Genomic DNA, 20275 nt, shown 5'->3' on the forward strand with positions numbered 1-20275 from the left:
AATTGCACTCTCCTCGCATGCGCGCCGTCATTAGGACGTTACTGATGCCTGACTATATCCACCCGGTTGCCTAGGAACGGGCTAAAACATGGCTCTGGCGCTCCGCGCACTGGGAGGAGAGGCCTGTATCACTGCTGCCTAAATAATTAACTACAGGGAAATCAAATACACTATTTACTTATTTATGAAGCAGCATAAAGAGAGAAGAAAAGAATGAAATGTAGGGACAACAGAATGGATGTACTGTATTGTACACGTTAATGAATGAACGGGAGTAAACAACACCTTGCTAGGAGGTTCCGTCTGTGGCAAAAGATCTATAAAGCCAGAGATAAAAAGGAGGGGGGCCAGGCCGGGAGCGTACAGGGCAGCAGTGGACCTGCTCTCCCAGTCCATTGTGCCCAGTCTTAACTCTGTGTGTTTGTGTTGGTAGAAAGGGGAGCTGAGGTGAGCTCACTGAACAGCTGATCCCAGTTCACTCTAGATCTCCCCTGTGTGTGTAACTCTAGCTCTGTGTGATAAAGGAGTGGGACATAGCACATAGGCATCGGCCTAGCATTGATTACACAACATCCCCCTGAAATACTCATGTGACCTTGGCAAAGGTCACAGAGACCATCAGAGTGGAATGGCATTTTTTTTTATGCATGTATTTTTTGCATGTATGTATTTTTTGCATGTATTTTATGCATGTATGTATTTTTTGCATGTATTTTATGCATGTATGTATTTTTTGCAGGTATTTTATGCATGTATTTTTTGCATGTATTTTATGCATGTATTTCATGCATGTATTTTATGCATATATGTATTTTTTGAATGTATTTTTTTACATGTATGTATTTCTGGGACTGTATATGTTTTTTTTTTGTTTTTACGGAGTATACCCTCTCTGGTCCAATGTTGAGAAACCAGAAATTGACGCTTACTCAGACTGTCAGGAAAAAATAAACAAAAAGTTATCCAATAGTCTCCCACGCCATCAGTCGTCTGTGCTGTGTGCGTTTGCGTGTGTGTGTGTGTGTGTGTGCGTGCGTGTTGCGTGCATGCATGTGTGTGGGAGAGGACAGCAGGCATTTGACAGGTGTGAGGAGCGCTGAGCAGGCAGCCAGAGCCCAAATGAGATGCGCTCCATCATCACTTGATCTCAATGAGCACACAGGCAGGAAGTCCTCATTACCAGAGCTTGAATAAGAATAGGCTCCAAACTGCAGGCAGGCAGTGGGACCAGACAAGGTCTGCCTGCAAAGCACTCCAAAATGATTGACTGCTCTACAGCAGTGGCTATGTCCCAATTCTGTTGACTGACTTTGTTTTTCTCCTTTCTTTTCAGTCTTTGTCTCTACAGTGGAAGGGCTTACATTATATTGTCTCTCTCCCCTGATGGCCACTGAGAGGTGGAAGGATAAGCTAGGTCTTAAGTGTGATGCTCTCACCGGTAATTCATTCAGACTGTGTTTTGAGAGGTCAGAAACTGTCTGGGTCCAATACTTCCTTAGCAGAGCATCACATCCAATAGCTAGATTTCCATCCAATTCGTGACAGATTTCCATGTGAATATTCTAAAATCTGCATAAATAAAATATACAAATACTTTCACCAGAGATGTGTTTCGATCAAATTGACCTGTTGTGGATAAAAGTCTGTGTGTGGTGACATAGTGCACATAAAAATAAGTTTTGCGGTTAAATTCCCACGTACTGAAAAATAAAATACAATTGAAATGGTCCTTATTAAGAGTCCATCTAATTAACATAATTTAAAAAATCCTCATCAAAATCCGTCAGTTTAAGCTAGAGAGCTAAACTTTATTTTCAGCAAACTTAACATGTGTAAATATTTGTATGAACATAACAAGATTCAACAACTGAGACATAAACTGAACAAGTTCCACAGACGTGACTAACAGAAATGGAATTAATGTGTCCCTGAACAAAGGGGGGTCAAAATCAAAGGTAACCGTCAGTATCTGGTGTGGCCACCAGCTGCATTAAGAACTGCAGTGCATCTCCTCCTCATGGACAGCACCAGATTTGCCAGTTCAGCTGTGAGATGTTACCCGACTCTTCCAGCAAGGCACCTGCACGTTCCCAGACATTTCTGGGGGGGAATGGCCCTAGCCCTCACCCTCCCATCCAACAGGTCCGAGAGGTGCTCAATGGGATTGAGATCCGGGCTCTTCGCTGGCCATGGCAGAACACTGACATTCCTGTCTTGCAGGAAATCACGCACAGAACAAGCAGTTTGGCTGGTGGCATTGTCATGCTGGAGGGTCATGTCAGGATGAGCCTGCAGGAAGGGTACCACATGAGGGAGGAGGATGTCTTCCCTGTAATGCACAGCGCCCCAGACCATGACGGACCCTCCACCTCCAAATTGATCCCGCTCAAGAGTACTGGCCTCAGTGTAACGTTCATTCTTTCAACGATAAACGCGAATCCGACCATCACCCCTGGTGAGACAAAACCGTGACTCGTCAGTGAAGAGCACTTTATGCCAGTCCTGTCTGGTCCAGCGACGGTGGGTTTGTACCCATAGGCGACATTGTTGCCCGTGATGTCTGGTGAGGACCTGCCTTACAGCAGGCCTACAAGCCCTCAGTCCAGCCTCTCTCAGCCTACTGCGGACAGTCTGAGCACTGATGGAGGGATTGTGTGTTCCTGGTGTAACTCGGGCAGTTATTGTTGCCATCCTGTACCTGTCCCGCAGGTGTGATGTTCGGATGTGCCGATCCTGTGCAGGTGTTGTTACACGTGGACGGCCACTGCGAGGACGATCAGCTGTCCGTCCTGTCTCCCTGTAGCACTGTCTTAGGCGTTTCACAGTACGGACATTGCAATTTATTGCCCTGGCCACATTTGCAGTTCTCATGCCTCCTTACAGCATGCCTAAGACACATTCACGCAGATGAACAGAGGCCCTGGGCATCTTTCTTTTGGTGTTTTTCAGAGTCAGTAGATATGATTTTGACTGGTACTCTCTATATATTTTTATATACATACAGGGGTCTTAAGGCTTAGATTTTTAGAGGTTTAAAAAATCTTAGGTATAGCCCCCTTTTTTCCATTTTTGTCTAAATGACATACCCAAATCTAACTGCCTGTAGCTCAGGCCCTGAAGCAAGAATATGCATATTCTTTGTACCATTTGAAAGGAAACACTTTGAAGTTTGTGGAAAAGTGAATTGAATGTAGGAGAATATAACACAATAGATCTGGTAGAAGAAAATACCACTGTCTTTGAAATGCAAGAGAAAGGTCACAGTTCTAGCCATCACTCTGGTTGTAATTACGATAGTGTCCACAAGATGGCAGCAGTGTATGTGCAAGGTTTCATATGGGTAACTTGAAGTATGAGTGAACTACAAGACTTTTAATGTGAAGTCCCCAGGTACAATTTGGCAAATCGTGAAGGAGACATTCGCATTCATATTACATTTTTATGCAAGAATATCGTCAAATCTGTATACTTGGACTTTGATTTAGCTTTCCAAGTATTAGTAGCCATATTATAAGTTCAACATTTGCAAAACAACCAGTTTTCATAACTTCATAACTCTGAATATCCTTATAATTTTTGTCCAAAATGAAAAGGCATGCTGTAGTACAAGGTTAGTAGCTACATTTTACGACACATACATGGTAAAGCCCAGCTCATTGGCTATTTAGCTAGCTTTGTTTGACCTCGATTGGTGCTTATTTGACAAAGATACAGTCATTCAAGTGATGGCCGCCAGCGTCATCGGCGTGCCATGAAGGCATCTCTCTCTGACCAAATATGGATATAAGATATACTACACCTCTAATGATATAGTGAAGTCTTGTTACCTTCAAGGATCTCTAAGGAATACATACGAACGTGATTTGACTCGTTGAAACAACGTTTAGGGTGGGATTTTCACAGATTCCTTTCAATGAAAATTGAACGAGTGGAAATACAAAATTGATCGTGCATGCTATATGGACCTTTTTAGGATATGAAAAAGGATTTTATCTAACAAAACGACACTTCATGTTATCTCTGGGACCCTTTGGATGATAAATCAGAGCAAGATTTCAGAATGTAAGTACACATTTCACCTTCAGAGGTGAATTTATCAAACCTATCGCGGTGAAAAGTGTTTTGTTGATAGGAGCTCTCCTCAAACAATAGCATGGCATTTTTTCACTGTAATAGCTACTGTAAATTGGACAGTGCAGTTATATTAACAAGAATTTAAGCTTTCAGCCAATATAAGACACTTATATGTACTGACATTTGTTGTTTCTCTAAAATCTGCGATCTTGACATAACCCTCTGCATGATTTACAACTGTCCCATTCACGGGAGGCCGGTCCTTAAGAAGTTGGGTTTCCATCGCATTTTCATCGCTACTGATGGTTTAGGCACAAAACAATATTGCACTATGTAGTGAATGTACCCACTCTGGTAATGGCACGTGCGCTCTAGCCAACAGCTCGCAGATACAGTGTGGGTATAGCCAACATAATCAGATTATTATGGACAAAAGAGCGAGATTATTTGAATTTGTCAAAAGGCAGCCAAGCATCTACTGTATCATCATGTCACCAGAATAAGACCCTCGATGTTTATTGGAAAGAAGCATCAAGCTGATAACCGTGCACTTTCACCAACCTGTGAAGTTCATCATCATTTGTTTCATCTATATCCTAATAAACTGCATGCTTTCCAGAGTCATAGTGGAAGGACCACATATGTCACCGCATGACTCCAACTTTACTTCAGTATGATTGTTATTATATCAATATTATCAATATCAATGTTTCCACCACCATTTCTCTCATTATTCATTTAACCGGCACAAAAATATCCCACCTTGTCTGGCGTATTTTGTTTTGTCGACATTCACTGTTTCCATCAGACCTGTCATGACATTTTTTTATCTGACATACTTTTCTCGCATAAAAAGGTTGGATGGAAACCTGGTTAATGACACTTATCAATGTCAACTGTCATATGATGGCTAAGCCTAATGTCAATGTTTTGTCATGTTATTCAGTGTGTCTATTCACTGTTAATTGGGTGAGGAGAGGACAATGGAGAGGAGGGCAGTAGGATGGAAAGCAGAAGAGGAACAAATGTGTAACAATAAAAGAGAGGAAGTTTTAAAGCAGAATAGGGATGTGCTACATGACTAGCGATGGATGGGAAGGCCTCCTATGAGAGCCAATGGAAGCATCTTCAATATCATTAGATATGTCAGTCAAATGCCGATAATGAAAACATGTGAGAGAATGGCTTTGACAAGAAATATAGGGTCAGGACTTTGACGATAACAGAGGGAGGGAAAAACAAGAGAAAGAAAACAAACAGCGATTTTCATGAATGTACAGCGATCCACACAGATACCAGTGCTTTTATTGGCACAGAATCAGCATGCACGGGAGGGAGGGAGAGAGAATTAGAGGGGGGGATGGAGAGATGAAGGGAGGGAGGGTGTCACACTGCGAGCTGTCAGCTGTCATCAGTCTCCGACGCCACCTGAGACGGGACGCACCACACCCTGCCGCTCACGCCCTGCCTATCGCCCATGGCAACTGCAGTATGTGGATGTGAATGTGTGTGTGTGTGTGTGCATTTGTGTGTGTACGTTCTGCGAAGCTGTGTGGCAGTAGTGGCGGAATACACAGGCGACTCCTGAGGGCTGCAGTTGAGGTGCTGCAGAGTTGGGCGTGGGCGTGACGGTTGGTGGTTGTTCACAGACTCAGCACTTATTTGATTAATTGGGGTAATTATTTTGCAGGGAAGGTTGCCCTACACAGACGCTGGTTGGTAGGTCACTCTACAGCCAATGGGACGAGGGTCCTCTGGACAGAAACGCCATAAGGGGTGTGGTGGGGGGAGGGAGGGTTTTTCTTCATTTGCCCGTGAATTTGGTAAGTGGACTGTTAAAAACTGAATCGCTATTGAATTTGATTTGATTTGATCTTATACATCTTTTAATGGGGTTGTTCTGATTTTCAAGACGCAGATTGTTCATTGAATATGTCGCTGAACGTGAGCTAAACACCGACAATATTTCACCTCGCGTGCAACTCTGTTCAATCCCTCTCATGTTTAAACTCATTCCCATTCCAGCTACAGTAAAAGACCTGGCACAGCTACCCAGAAGAGCTAGATTGACAAAAACGGTGTGTGTGTGTGTAGTTCGGGGACTTTCCAGTCCATGGACAGATGGAGAGACTGGGAGACAGGAGGCCTGCTGGCATAAGCAGGGGACAGGCTGGTGTGTGTGTGTGTGTGTGTGTGTGTGTGTGTGTGTGTGTGTGTGTGTGTGTGTGTGTGTGTGTGCGTGCGTGCGTGCGTGCGTGCGTGCGTGCGTGCGTGCGTGCGTGTGTGTGTGTGTGTGTGTGTGTGTGTGTGTGTGTGTGTGTGTGTGTGTGTGTGTGTGCGTGCACGTGCGTGCGTGCGTGCACGTGCGGCTGTGTATGTTTGCGGGTGTGTATGTGTGAACTCTCCAATTGCAGCGTGGCCAGCCCCACAGACCAGCAGTGACCTTGGCACAGGGCACTGGAGTCACTCTGCCAATTGTCTGTGCCGCTGTGTGTGTGTCTGCCAGTGGCATTTTAAAGGAGCAGGGTCAAGGCTTTGGGACGCTCGCCCCCCACTGAGTCTTATTGTTATTTAGGGGACCAATATGGACGCCGTTTGGTTTACCGTTTGTTACAGCTGTTTTTGTTGTTAGTGTTGTTTGTGTGTCTTTATTAATAGTGTTTGGGGAGTGGGTTCTCTTAGAATGGTGCTGAGAGTACAGCATCAACTCATATGAGAAAGCATTTTCTTTTTGTTTCTAAACCTCTTCCTGACAGCCTTTCTCTTATGCTCATCCTCCTCTCATTCTTTGTGGAGACGCTGTGCTTCTGTTTGGCCCCAGAACAGTGTTTAGTTAGGTTGTACAGGTGAAGCTGTGTCTCCTTGTCTGGTCCTATCTAAGGCTCCCCTAGAAGTGTGCACTGTAGGTCTGTATGTCTGTCTGTCTAAGGCTCCACTAGAAGAGTGTACTGTATGTCTGTCTGTCTGTCTGTCTGTCTGTCTGTCTGTCTGTCTGTCTGTCTGTCTGTCTGTCTGTCTGTCTGTCTGTCTGTCTGTCTGTCTGTCTGTCTGTCTGTCTGTCTGTCTGTCTGTCTGTCTAAGGCTCCACTAGAAGAGTGTACTGTATGTCTGTCTGTCTGTCTAAGGCTCCCCTGGAAGAGGCTGCTTCTGTTCAGTCTGAGTCTGACCTGCTTTGATGCGGATGCTGGGGCTGCGGATCTTGCCGGCCTGGTTCTCTGCGGTGCAGAAGTAGTCGTTGTCATGGATGTAGCTGTTGAAGGCGGAGGGCGAGAAAGGGTAGAGCTGGAGGGTGCCGTTGGCGTGCACGTGGCGGATGTGGGGCACGTCGTAGATGTCGTCGCCGGTGGCCAGGTACCAGCGCAGGACGGCATGGGGTGCGCCGCCCGCAGGGCAGGGCAGGGACACCCCAACCGAGCTGGAGAAGGTCACCCGCTGCAGGGAGGCGTTTACAAAGTACAGCCGCGTCGAGACCACATCCTCACTGTTCACTGTGATGGGGAGAGAGAGAGACATGGTCAGGATAATACACACACACACAAAGAAAAGCTGTGTCTGGACCACATCCACACACACATACACACACACCCACACAGCCAATATGTGGGCACCCACCTGCCAATCTCCAAACTGGGTTATCTTCTAGAGATTTCCATCAGGTCAGCACAGCAGTTCCCAAAAATAGAATCAATTACTATTTCTCCATTAGGCAAATGACGTGACGCAATATATTCATCACTTATTTTTCAACTACATGTAACTCTGTTATGATAAGCTAGAGCTAAGCCAAACCACAGTTAGAAGCTCTGCTATTGGCTGATGGACACAGTCTACTTGATTTGGCAAGTTGCTCTGTACAATAACCCAAATTAACCTGGGCATCGACTTTGATCAGGTAACACGTGACTCGCACACACGTGTTTGTGTTCGTGTGACTCGAGGGTGCCTCTCCGATCCACCTTAAATTGAAACTAGCGACCTGGCTGCCAAACAGCAGTGAACAATCCTCTGTAAAGCATTAACATAATATCAGTCGTCTAAGATATGCCCGACGAGAGCCCTTCCCTGATTTGGAGGTGAAATGGGTCGAAACCAAGAAGCCATGAGGCTGTTAGAACAATACCTAGTCTACCAGTTCAACCCATGTCAAGTCCATGTCATCACTGAGAAACCTTCAGTATATCTCCAACCACAACCCTGGAGGGAGGGGTGCTTTGCAGCCAGTATGGCTTTCACAAGCTGCTGCTTCAATTAATCGTCTTAGGGGAGCTACATCCCTAAAACATCCCCCCTGGCAGTGTCTCCTGGGAAGCAGCTAGACGTCTTTTTAGTGTTGGGGGGGTTGGGGGGGGGGTTAGAGATAATTTCTTCTGAGTCAATGATATATAATTAATCCTCTTCGCCGGTTTGTGTCGACAATGGCCGGATTAGCCCCATCTTTTTCCCTCTGAATGGCCCGGGACGAGTAGCAGTGAATGGAAGTGGTGGCTAGATGCCTCATCAAGGTAGATTTAGGAGGGATCTACAGCACAGCAGATAACCTACAGCCAGCCCTGTGCATTGATGTCGAACCAAATTAGCATTAGGAAAATCATTAAAAGAGCTATGAGGGGGGAAAAATTCAAGGGCTTTAACTAACATTTTGACACAATACAAATGTTTCAGATCAGATCAAATTCATTTCACTGATTCATTGGAAAGAGATTAATTGATATGTAACAGTTAAGCCTAGTATGTTTATGGACCTCTCTATATACACTACATGACTCACAGTACAGCAGTGACCTTGGCATAGGGCACAGGGGTCACTCTGCCAACTGTTTGTGCCGCCAGTGGCTTTTTAAAAGAGCAGGGCCAAGGCTTTGGGACGCTCGCCCACCACTGAGTCTTATTGTTAGCGAGGGGACCAAAATGGATGTTTGGTTTTCCGTTTGTTACAGATGTTTTTGTTGTTAATGTTGTTTGTGTGTCTTCATTGTGAGATTGGTTCTCTTAGAATAGTGTGGCGTGGACAGCATCAAATCATACACTACCTGACTAAACGTATGTGGACACCTGCTCATCGAACATCTCATACCAAAATCATGGGCATTAATATGGAGTTGGTCCACCCTTTGCTGCTATAACAGCCTCCACTCTTCTGGGAAGGCTTTCCACTAGATGTTGAAACATTGCTGTGGGGACTTGCTTCCATTCAGCCACAAGAGCAGTAGTGAGGTTGAGCACTGATGTTGGGCACTGATGTTGGGCAATTAGGCCTGGCTCGCAGCCAGCATTGAAATTCATCCCAAATGTGTTCAGTGGGGTTGAGGTCAGGGCTCTGTGCAGGCCAGTCAAGTTCTTTCACACCGATCTCAACAAACCATTTCTGTATGGACCTTGCTTTGTGCACGGGGGCATAGTCATGCTGAAATAGGAAAGGGCCTTCCCCAAACTGTTGCCACAAAGTTGGAAGCAAAGAATCGTCTAGAATACTGTAGCGTTAAGATTTCCCTTCACTGGAGCTGAGGGGCCTATCATGAAAAACAACCCCAGACCATTATTCCTGTTCCACCAAGCTTTACAGTTGGCACTATGCATTGGGGCAGGTAGCGTTCTCCTGCCATCCGACAAACTCAGATTTGTCCATCAGACTGCCAGATGGTAAAGCATGATTCATCACTCCAGGAAACGCGTTTCCACTGCTCCAGAGTCCAATGGCGGCGAGCTTTCCACCACACCAGCCGACGCTTAACATTGCACATGGTTATCTTAGGCTTGTGTGCAGCTGCTCGGGCCTGGAAACCCATTTCATGAAGCTCCCGACAAAGTTCTTGTTCTGACGTTGCTTCCAGAGGTAGTTTGGAACTCGGCAGTGAGTGTTGCAACTGAGGACAAATGATTTTTATGGTCCTGTTCTGTGAGCTTGTGTGGCCTACCACTTCACGGCTGAGCCGTTGTTGCTCCAAGACGTTTCCACTTCACAATAACAGCACATACAGTTGTTTGGGGCAGTTCTAGCAGGGCAGAAATGTGATGAACTGAGGTATATATAGTTTGATGAACCTTTGTATATATAGTGTAAATATTAACAAACAAAAGCCAAGGGATCTCTGGTACAGCACAAACAGAATGAAAAACATGACATAAGTGATGGGAGGGTATTGAAAGGCTGAGCTAGGGATACAGCCCTCACTACAGTGCCTTCGGAAAGTATTCAGACCCATTGACTTTTTCCACATTTTGTTAAGTTACTGCCTTGTTCTAAAATTGATGAAATATTATTTTCCCTCATCAATCTACACACAATACCCCATAATGACAAAGCAAAAACAGGTTTTTAACATTTTTGCAAATTTATTAAAATAAAGAACAAAAAAAAACAAATGTACATAAGTATTCAAACCCTTCGCTATGAGACTCGAAATTGAGCTCAGGTGCATCCTTTTTCCATTCTTGAGATGTTTCTACAACTTGATTGGAATCCACTTGTGGTAAATTCAATTGATTGGATATGAATTGGAAAAGCACACACCTGTCTATATAAGGTCCCACAGTTGACAGTGCACGTCAGACCAAAAACCAAGCCTTGAGGTTGAAGGAATTGTCCGTAGAGCTCAGAGACAGGATTGTGTCAAGGCACAGATCTGGGGAAAACATTTCTGCACCATTGAAGGACCCCAAGAACACAGTGGCCTCCATCATTCTTAAATGTAAGAAGTTTGGAACCACCAAGACTCTTCCTAGAGCTGGCCACCCGGCCAAACTGAGCAATCGGTGGAGAAGGGCCTTGGTCAGGGAGGTGACCAAGAACCGGATGGTCACTCTGACAGAGCTCTAGACTTCCTCTGTGGAGATAGGAGAAACTTTCAGAAGGACAACCATCTCTGCAGCACTCCAGCAATCAGTGCTTCATGGTAGAGTGGCCAGACGGAAGCCTCTCTTTAGTAAAAGGCAAATGAAGTTTATCAGGAGGCACCTAAAGGACTCAGACCATGAGAAACAAGATTCTCTGGTCTAATTAAACCAATATTGAACACTTTGGCCTGAATTCCAAGGATCACGTCTGGATGATCCTGGCACCATCCCTACGGTGAAGCATGGTTGTGGCAGCATCATGCTGTGGGGATGTTTTTCAGTGGCAGGGACTGGGAAGGATCGAGTCAAAAATGAACAGAGCACAGTACAGAGAGATCCTTGACGAAAACCTGCCACAGAGCACTCATGACCTCAGACTGAGGTGAAGGTTCACCTTCCAACAGGACAACGATGCTAAGCACACAGCCAAGACAATGTAGGAGTGGCTTCGGGACAAGTTTCTGAATGTCCTTGAGTGGCCCAGCCAGAGCCCAGACTTGGACCCGATTGAACATCTCTGGAGAGACCTGAAAGTAGCTGTGCAGCAATGCTCCCCATCCAACCTGACAGAGCTTGAGAGGATCTGCAGAGAAAATGGGAGAAACTCCCCAAATACAGGTGTGCCAAGCTTGTAGCGTCATACCCAAGAAGACTCAAGGCTGTAATCGCTGCAAAGGTGCTTCCACAAAGTACTGAGTAAAGGGTCTGAATGCTTACGTAAATTTGATATTTCCATTTGGAATTGTTTTTAAATAGCAAAAAAAAGATATGTATATGTTTGCTTTGTCATTATGGGGTAGTGTGTGTATATCCATGAGGGAAAAAACATACATATATTTTTTTACATTTTAAAATAAGGCTGTAACCTAACAAAATGTGGAAAAAGTCAAAGGGTCTGAATACTTTCCGAAGGCACTGTAGGTAAGGGTGGCTCTCTCTCTCCATTCATTCATCCCTCTCCCCCTTCTCTTCCTCCTCTCATTCTCTGCATCAACGTCTTTTTTCTCTCCCTTCCTCACTCTCAATATCTTTCATCTCTCCTTCTTTTTTCTCTCCCCACCACTCTCAATCCATCCTACCCTTTGTCTCATCCTTTCTCTCTCTCTGTCCTATTATAGTCCTCCAGTACATGGCAGGATATGTTGGGTGATTTGAGTTTGCATGCCAGACGCAGAGAGTTAAATCCATATAATCTCCTTTCACATTTAACACACAGACACGGTCTCTCCGCCCTGGTAATCGAACCACCATGGAGGGCCTCTTTCCCACTCCCCTGGTGTGTGTATGTGTGTGGTTGGCTTAAATCAGGGCCAGGGAAGGGTTAATGGGTACTAACAGAGTACAGGGGGGTCACTGTGTGTGTGTGTGTGTGTGTGTGTGTGTGTGTGTGTGTGTGTGTGTGTGTGTGTGTGTGTGTGTGTGTGTGTGTGTGTGTGTGGGGGGGGTCAGTGTTAAGACTGATTGGTATTTAAGGTCAAGCTTTATGCTGAAATTGTGTCGGGTCAGTGATGAGGGGTGTGAGGAGAGGTGACAGTGTGCAAGTGTGTACATGTGCTTGTGTGCACATAAGTGCGTGTGTGTGTGAATGTGTATGTGAGGTCCCTCTCCTATCCAAAATGGAGCAGTTCCTCTGTGTCTAAAAGGTGTAATTTAGGTTGAGTGCAATTTGTCCCATATCATGTGCCATATAAAAACACAACTCTCTGCTCATGTTCTGAGCGATAGACCATTTCAGCACCATGGACAGGGCCACACTGGCTTTTCAGTCTCACATTTACATTTGAGTCATTTAGCAGAAACTTGTATCCAGAACAATTAGGGTTAAGTGCCTTGCTCAAGGGCACATTGACAGATGTGTCACCTAGTCAGCTCGGGGATTCAAACCAGCAAGTTTTTGGTTACTAGCCCAAAGCTTTTTACAACAAACAAAGAAAAAGCCCAAAATGGTTAAGAAATCTTAATGTTAAAAGCTAAGGGAAAGACTTTCGACAAATAAACAACAATGAACGCCTGCTGTGACATCATAAAAAAATGGTGGCCGCCGAGCGACATCAAAACAAGTCGGAGGCATTCCCAGATAGAACTAATTGGGAAGGAAGCAAACAGGCTACTGTGGATGAGGCGGCTGTTGTGCTGCTGTCCTGTCGGCGAATCCAGGTCAGTCAGTTGAGCACAGTACAACACAGAGAGGGCAGTACAGTGGTGGACTGGACTCCCATCATGCAGCACAGATTGTGGCCTCCAGCAGAAAGGCCCAAATAAGACAGCCATAATATAATCCCACAGTCGGGGTCTGGGGGAGAGAGAGAGGCAGGGGGCGTCTCGCCAGACTGACAGGGTCTGTCAGCACAACTGCAAAGGGAAGAGAGAGACCAAAGAAAGAAAAGACAACACCCCACCCTAAAAGTGGATATAGAAGCCCCGTACCCAATCCCAAATCAAGCCCCTGAAAGATGGATGAATGTAAACAAGATGGCAGAAAATCCATCATATCTTCCAGAGGGCTACGTGAGATGATACAATGTTACCTTCACCAGGAGGAAGTCAAGACATGCCTTGGGGGAGAGGTAGAGGCTAGGGCTTGATTTGGGATTTGAGGATTTGAGGATTGGAGCAAGGGGCCAGTCTGTACCCCATTCAACAGGGAGTAATGGTGGAAATAAGGAGGGGAGAGAGGACTGAAATAACCCGAATTCTCCCTTTCTTTGTTCTGAGACGTCTAACCCGACGTCTAACTCACAGTTCTCCATGCCCTCAGGCTGCCCGCCCTTTTCCTTGGCATGGGCAAAAAGGGAGCAGAGGAGGAGAGGAGCGAGAGAGGGAGCTAGGCGCACTCATCCATTTCAGAGGCATATTTTCCTTCCTTCTTCAAGCCTGAATGCATTGATTACAACAGGAGAAGGTCATTGTCATTTGGGTGAGTTCCCTAAAACATCACTCCTGTTGGGCGAAGCATCTTCACTTTGTCTCCTGCTCTTGTGCTGTTGCTGTGACAGATTTGACTCAAGCCTCTCCTCCCTCCACACACAGACACATTTGCACATTTCCTATGTCCCCCCCCCCCCTTTTTTGCGGGCAGTATGAAAATGGCGTATGAATATGTATGCCACAGAGGCAGGGATATTGCCTATGGTGAACCGCTATGCATAATGCAGCTCTTTCTGTCTCATCTACACACACACACACACACACACACACACACACACACACACACACACACACACACACACACACACACACACACACACACACACGTCTCTAAGATTCATACCATCCCATGCACACAGGTCAATAAATCTCTCACACACACACAATAACATACACCCACGTATACACGTACACATTCTCAGAGGCAAGAGAGGATACGCCCAACCTTCCTGTTAAGGGTCTGGTGAATCATACAGAATACAATACTCGATATGTTCAGGGAACAGAACTCTAATGTCATTGCGGTCAGTTACAACACCACAATAATGTAGTAATGATGTTGTACAACCCATTATGGGAAAGCAAGAAGAAATGATATTGTTGTGAATGCTATTTGATACCCATTTTACACACAAAGACAATGAAAAGGATAATACATTGGCATCACAATGAAATTACCTTGCCGCACGCACGCACGCACGCACGCACGCACACACACACACACACACACACACACACACACACACACACACACACACACACACACACACACACCCACCCCTTCTCCATATTATGCCATGTCAGTGGAATACCAGGAACCATTTCAGCATTTCAGGTTCCACACTCTCCCTCTTCAATGGAATGACTTTCACAGTTGTGAAGTGAGTGTCAGATTTTGGGGTGCGATTTATCCTCTATCCTTCACCCTCTACCCTTCCTTCTCGGTCAGAGATAAGCAGAGTGATAGTAAGCAAGGTAGCTACAGAAAAGAGGGATGCAGCGGAGGGAAAATAAAAGTTGGCCATGTCACTTTAAAGCAGATCATCCTCCACATGACCCAACCCCTCTCCTCTCCTCTCAACCCATCTAACCCCTCTCCTCTCCCCCCTCTCGCCTACTCTCCCCCCTCTCCCCCTTTCTCCTCTCCTTTCATCTCCTCTCCTTTTACAACAGATCTTATGAAAGTGGAGACGACTGTCAAGTCAGAGGCCACAGAATAGATGCCCCACTCAACAGGTGAGAGAGTACCTGTAGAGTCATCAAACTCAATTGGACAATCAGAGTCATCAAACTCAATTGGACAGTCAGTGTAAATAGGTCAAATATTTTTTTACTTCATAAAATGAATGTTCATTTGTGTTCATTTTTGTGTGTGTGTGTGTTTTTTTTTAAGGCATTAGTGAGTTACCCATTGGAGGGGCAGGGGAGTGAGGCAGCATTTTCTATCTGTGTCATTTCTGCTGTTTTCCCCCATATGGTTAAGTTACCCTAGGCCTACATTATGCATGCATGTGGGGAATAGGCTCCGTGGCTTTTCTGTTCACAGGCCAAGTCACCAGCACAAACACTCAAAAGGTAAAAACAGCTGTTGCTTGCCAGAGCAAGAGGAGGGGATGCGAGTTAACACGAGTGGGGTATTATTGTGGCCGTGCTTCTCAGAGACAAATAACAAGTTCATAGGTAAGGGGTTCAAGCGACTTGTTGCGGGATAACTCATGGCCAAGGAGAGGACAGGTAAGGGCGAGTCCACATCATTGGATTCAACATGAGAAACTTAATTGAAAAAAATGTATATTCAATTACATAAGTTGGTGTCAGATAAAAAAAATACCGCGAGGAAATGGCACACGTGGCGACGTAGTAGCCTAGCCTATCACCAGGACGCAGACGCAACACCCCTCGACGCAGTGCAGTGGTCTACATTAATTCGAGGCAGTCTATTTCTGAATCTGACTCATAAGACAATTACTACGCGCCCATGCTGCCGTCTCAACTCTCAGTTTGTGTGTATTTTATTTGATTCCAAAATTACACTGCCGCCGGACCGGGCCTTGGTGGTAATTCAGACGAGTGCCATAACGGTTGACAAAATACGTTATGAGGAGAGCAGAGAGCAACACGCCGTTGTCAGAACTATCTGGCCCAGATGATGGCAACAAACGGCTATCCCATCAAACATAGCACAAAAGAGGAGGGAGAAGTGCAGTCCTCTAGTCAATGAACTGATTTACTTTTGCAAATCAGTTGAAAATCCGGCTTTAGTTTCAGTTTAAACGAAAGCCTACTAATTACGCAGCTGGGAAGGGATAGTGATTTGGGGGAAAAAAGAAGAGAAACCAATTTTTCAAATTTCATCCGGTAAGGGGACTGAGTAGAGAGAAAGAGGTGTGTGAGGGGGACATTACAGAGATTAGAAATATCCTCAAAATGCAGCATAAAGAAAGCAATTATATATTATGCATAACAACATGCTTACAAATTAATAAACACCGATAGAACGAATAATAATAATTATCATTATTATAATTTTTTTTACAATAATAATATCCATAATAATAATATAGGTGTTTTAATTTAGGCAAATCTTCAGAAAATCTGGCTCAGGCAAGATAATATCGCAGCCACCACATACATCACATAGTCTATTTGACTAGTGCTTATCCTTAAAATAAAGATTGCTGCCCCTCCTCCTCCCATAAGGTAAGGGTAACGAAATATGCATGCGTAAAACCCTACTGTTTAGATTTGTTAACTAATCTATTTATATCCAACATTCATCCTATGAATCATATCAATTGAAATGGTACAGTCATTCAACATTCGGTTTCAAATCGATTGGAGGCCTGAAAGCCTGAACTGGATGAAAGCGGAATCAGCAATGAATTGAAAAAATAACTATAATATCTCTCCCTCATTATTTTACAAACCGTAGTCTTGATCTAAATATTGGGTGATTTGAATTTGTGCAGTCATAATAATGATAAAACATTAGGCTTTAATTGTCGCAAATTCTTTTTTTTAACATTATTACGTTAATACATTGCAACAAATATGGACAATAATTGCCATCACCAATAGTCCTGATTGTTCCAGCTGAATAGGTGGCACGGATAGCATCTTTCCCTGCTGATTTGTTTTGTGTTTCAACACATTTCCATAAAATGACAAGCGACCCTCCAGATCATGACAAAGAAGAACGAGCGGACCCCCCCCCCCCACGTTTCCAACCAGCGGTTGACCTGTGCTGGTATGGCCGAGACGCATCAATTAAGGGACATCTGGTTATTCATATTGCACTAAAATGACTAATTAGCCTACTGGAAACCAACTACAACGAAAACGTATACGCCTGAGAAAACCAGATCATGCAAGAATGTTTGGAAGCGATATCCATCAAATTAGGCACAGGGTGTTGTGTGCCGTTCCACGAAAGTGAGAACCATCATGGAGGCGCGGCCGTCTCAGGAAAATACGCAGTACTAATGCATATGCATGTGCGATTATTGGTTAAAATGTCTCCCTGATCAAATCTTCTCTTTCAAATTAAAACACAAATACGAGTTACGTTAAATCACATAGTATGTCAATGCAAAATTGATTGCTGACCAAAAAATAAAGGAGTAAAGGAAAAAACTATGCTAAATGGAAGTTGGTTATCTACATCTCTTGCCTCCACTCTTTCCGCTCCACTGCCGAGCTGAAACCCCCACCGCTCCCTCCCTCCCTCCTTTCACCACACACACACACACACACACACACACACACACACACACACACACACACACACACACACACACACACACACACACACACACACACACACACACACACACAGTACATCTTGTTCAGTCACGGGACAAGGCGATGTGCAGTACATAATCTAAAAAGACCCTGTAATCCAATTAAACACAACAAAAACACCAGAAAAAGCCCTAGTCATAACAGCAGCACCACGCACACACACCACACCATCCCCGACCGTTGGCCTGCAAGGATATAGGCCATGTATTCCAGATGTCTAAAAGAACAACCCCTCATGGAAACACAAAATGAACAGAATAGAGATAGGCCCTATCTGCATGTGGTCCTAGGCCTATTTCCTTTTTTTTTTTTTTTTTTACAATTATTTATGTATTTATTTATTTGAACATATCTTGGGGTTACGACTGAATTGTATTGACTAGATTAAGTTCAAGTTGTTGAAATGGTTGACAAGCGTTCAATCTGAAGCAAGTATTTAATCAAAACCATATTCAAGCTTCCTCTCGATCTGCAGTATTTTTCCATCCAATCAGTATGTAGAATCTGGGGCCATAGAAAATGGAGGATGCATAATTAGACTACTGATAATAACATCTGAGTGTGTCTGCATGCGCTGACCCGTGTCATTCTAGAAAGTGAAGCAAATTGACAACAGTGGAGACATTATCTGCCTAAAATCCCAGCGTTCAATATCCTCAGCATCAGTTTACACATCTCCTATCAAATGTTTTTGCCCTTATTGTGTTTGAACATACACAGACACACTAAAAGGTACGCTCATTTACAGACACACTAAAAGGTACGTTCATTTACAGACACACTAAAAGGTACGCTCATTTACAGACACACTAAAAGGTACGCTCATTTATAGACACACTAAAAGGTACGCTCATTTACATACACACTAAAAGGTACGCTCATTTACAGACACACTAAAAGGTACGCTCATTTACAGACACACTAAAAGGTACGCTCATTTACAGACACACTAAAAGGTACGCTCATTTACAGACACACTAAAAGGTACGCTCATTTACAGACACACTCAAATTTACGATCATTTACAGACACGCACTCATTTGGTACGCCAAAGATGACATATTAACAAATTACACATAAGCCTGACACCTTCTGTTATTTGTTATGGGACAGAGGAAAGAGAGCAGACACATGTACACTGGACTGCCCCTCTACTTTTCTGGTAAACGTCCTACAGCTCAGAGACGCACTTAGAGTATGTAGCAGCATGCAGCTCGCAATCTTTGCGCCTGCATGTCTTCCTCTCCTATCGTTGTGTCTCCATATTCATGACAACTCGAGATGTTCATAGATGCAAATGGTGTTACCTCCCCTATCGTAACTGCCACAGAGAGCGTTTAGGGGGATATGGACCACACTGCTAATCTGTCTGTTACTTCTCAAATAAAGTCAACATATTTATGCAGCTGCATAATGTGTCCTTGGTTTTATCAATCCATCTGAAAGAAGGGATGGTGGCTGAAAAGTCCTTCTAGTTGTCATCCTCCATCCTAAGTGTGCTTAAAGAAATTAAGCCCATCCAAATCAAGCTTTTTATTCAAGTGAAGATAGGCCATTGACTATAACTGACATTTAAAAAAAATTGGGAATTTAAAGTTGTGACTTTTGTAAATTAGCACATTCCAACCCAATCTCATGTATTGAAGCACAACTAAACACAAATAGACTATATGCACCACAACTTCAACATTGCATTGGAGAGAGCAAAAGTTTGAGTGTCTTTCACGTACCTTCTTGTAAAGAATACAGCAGGAATAAAGTTACCAGCCACATGCCATAAATAGCAGGTATATTTCTCAGGAATGTTGTGCAATCCCGACGAGTGCACGGCGCAGTGTTCGGCCAGACGAGGCTCGGTGCTGGAGTGGTGACGATGCTCACCGGCGATCTCTCCAGCCCTAGTCCCAGACTCGCCAGCGCCGTGGAACGGCCACTGATCTGGTCCCGCCTCCCGCACCCTCCCCTAGCCGGGACCGTCATCCGAGAGGGCCCCTCCCCTGCTATTCTAATGATGCGCGGTGATGGAGAAGTGAGGCAGTGCATCTACTGTACGAGGATCACACGCACGGAGAGCCCGGGAGAGGGGTTTGGCGTGGCAGAGAGCTATGGAATATGGAGCGCTTCTTTTGCGTGAGTGGGGGGTGGTTTGTGTATGATTCTGCAGCGGTGGGTGTTTGTTTATGGTGGCTCAGGTGTGTGGTTCTTGAGGTGTGATAGAACAGGTTTGCTATTTATCTGTAAAGGTCCATGGACGCGCGCACCTGTGGACTTTTGCGGTCTTCACTTCACATCCGTCTTCACTTTGCGCACAAAGGAGTTCACTCATTCAGTGACTGTATCAGCTTGGCACAATGGATATAGATACACTTACGTTTGGTAGGCTACTTTAAAGATAAAGGTGTTATTATTTTTCCGTGCTATTTTTTGTTGCTTGGGTAGCCTAATATTTGCAGGATTTAGAGACTCAAGAAGCACATTTTTTTGTCAGATCGATATGAAGATCAAACAATGAATCTCTCTCTTTCTCTTTCACTCTAGCTCGCTCTGGCACAGACGTGGTGCCACACACCGCCCAGTGCGTCCTTAGAGACTGTGGGCAACATTCTGCCGCCCTCTCTCCAAACACACAATTCAGTCC

At 44.6% G+C, this 20275-nt stretch overlaps 1 protein-coding gene across 8 annotated transcripts in view; it reads right to left on the minus strand.

Annotated features, from left to right (window-relative positions):
• LOC106612745 (Down syndrome cell adhesion molecule-like protein 1 homolog) overlaps positions 1–19583 on the minus strand; it is a 137478-nt gene extending 117895 nt beyond the window's left edge. For all 8 annotated transcript variants that reach the window (XR_006760959.1, XR_006760960.1, XM_045703562.1 and 5 more), the window contains exons 1-2: positions 19368–19583; positions 7242–7562 (exon numbers count right to left, since the gene is read on the minus strand). Coding sequence is in view for 6 of the 8 variants with exons in the window: in XM_045703562.1 (XP_045559518.1) it covers positions 7242–7562; positions 19368–19410 (364 nt within the window). In the remaining 2 variants the exon portion in view is untranslated. The remainder of the gene's footprint in view (positions 1–7241; positions 7563–19367) is intronic.
• Between the last annotated feature and the right edge of the window lie 692 nt (positions 19584–20275).

The sequence above is a fragment of the Salmo salar genome, chromosome ssa20 (genome assembly GCF_905237065.1).
Source record: "Salmo salar chromosome ssa20, Ssal_v3.1, whole genome shotgun sequence".
In the NCBI taxonomy this organism is placed as follows: Eukaryota; Metazoa; Chordata; class Actinopteri; order Salmoniformes; family Salmonidae; genus Salmo; species Salmo salar.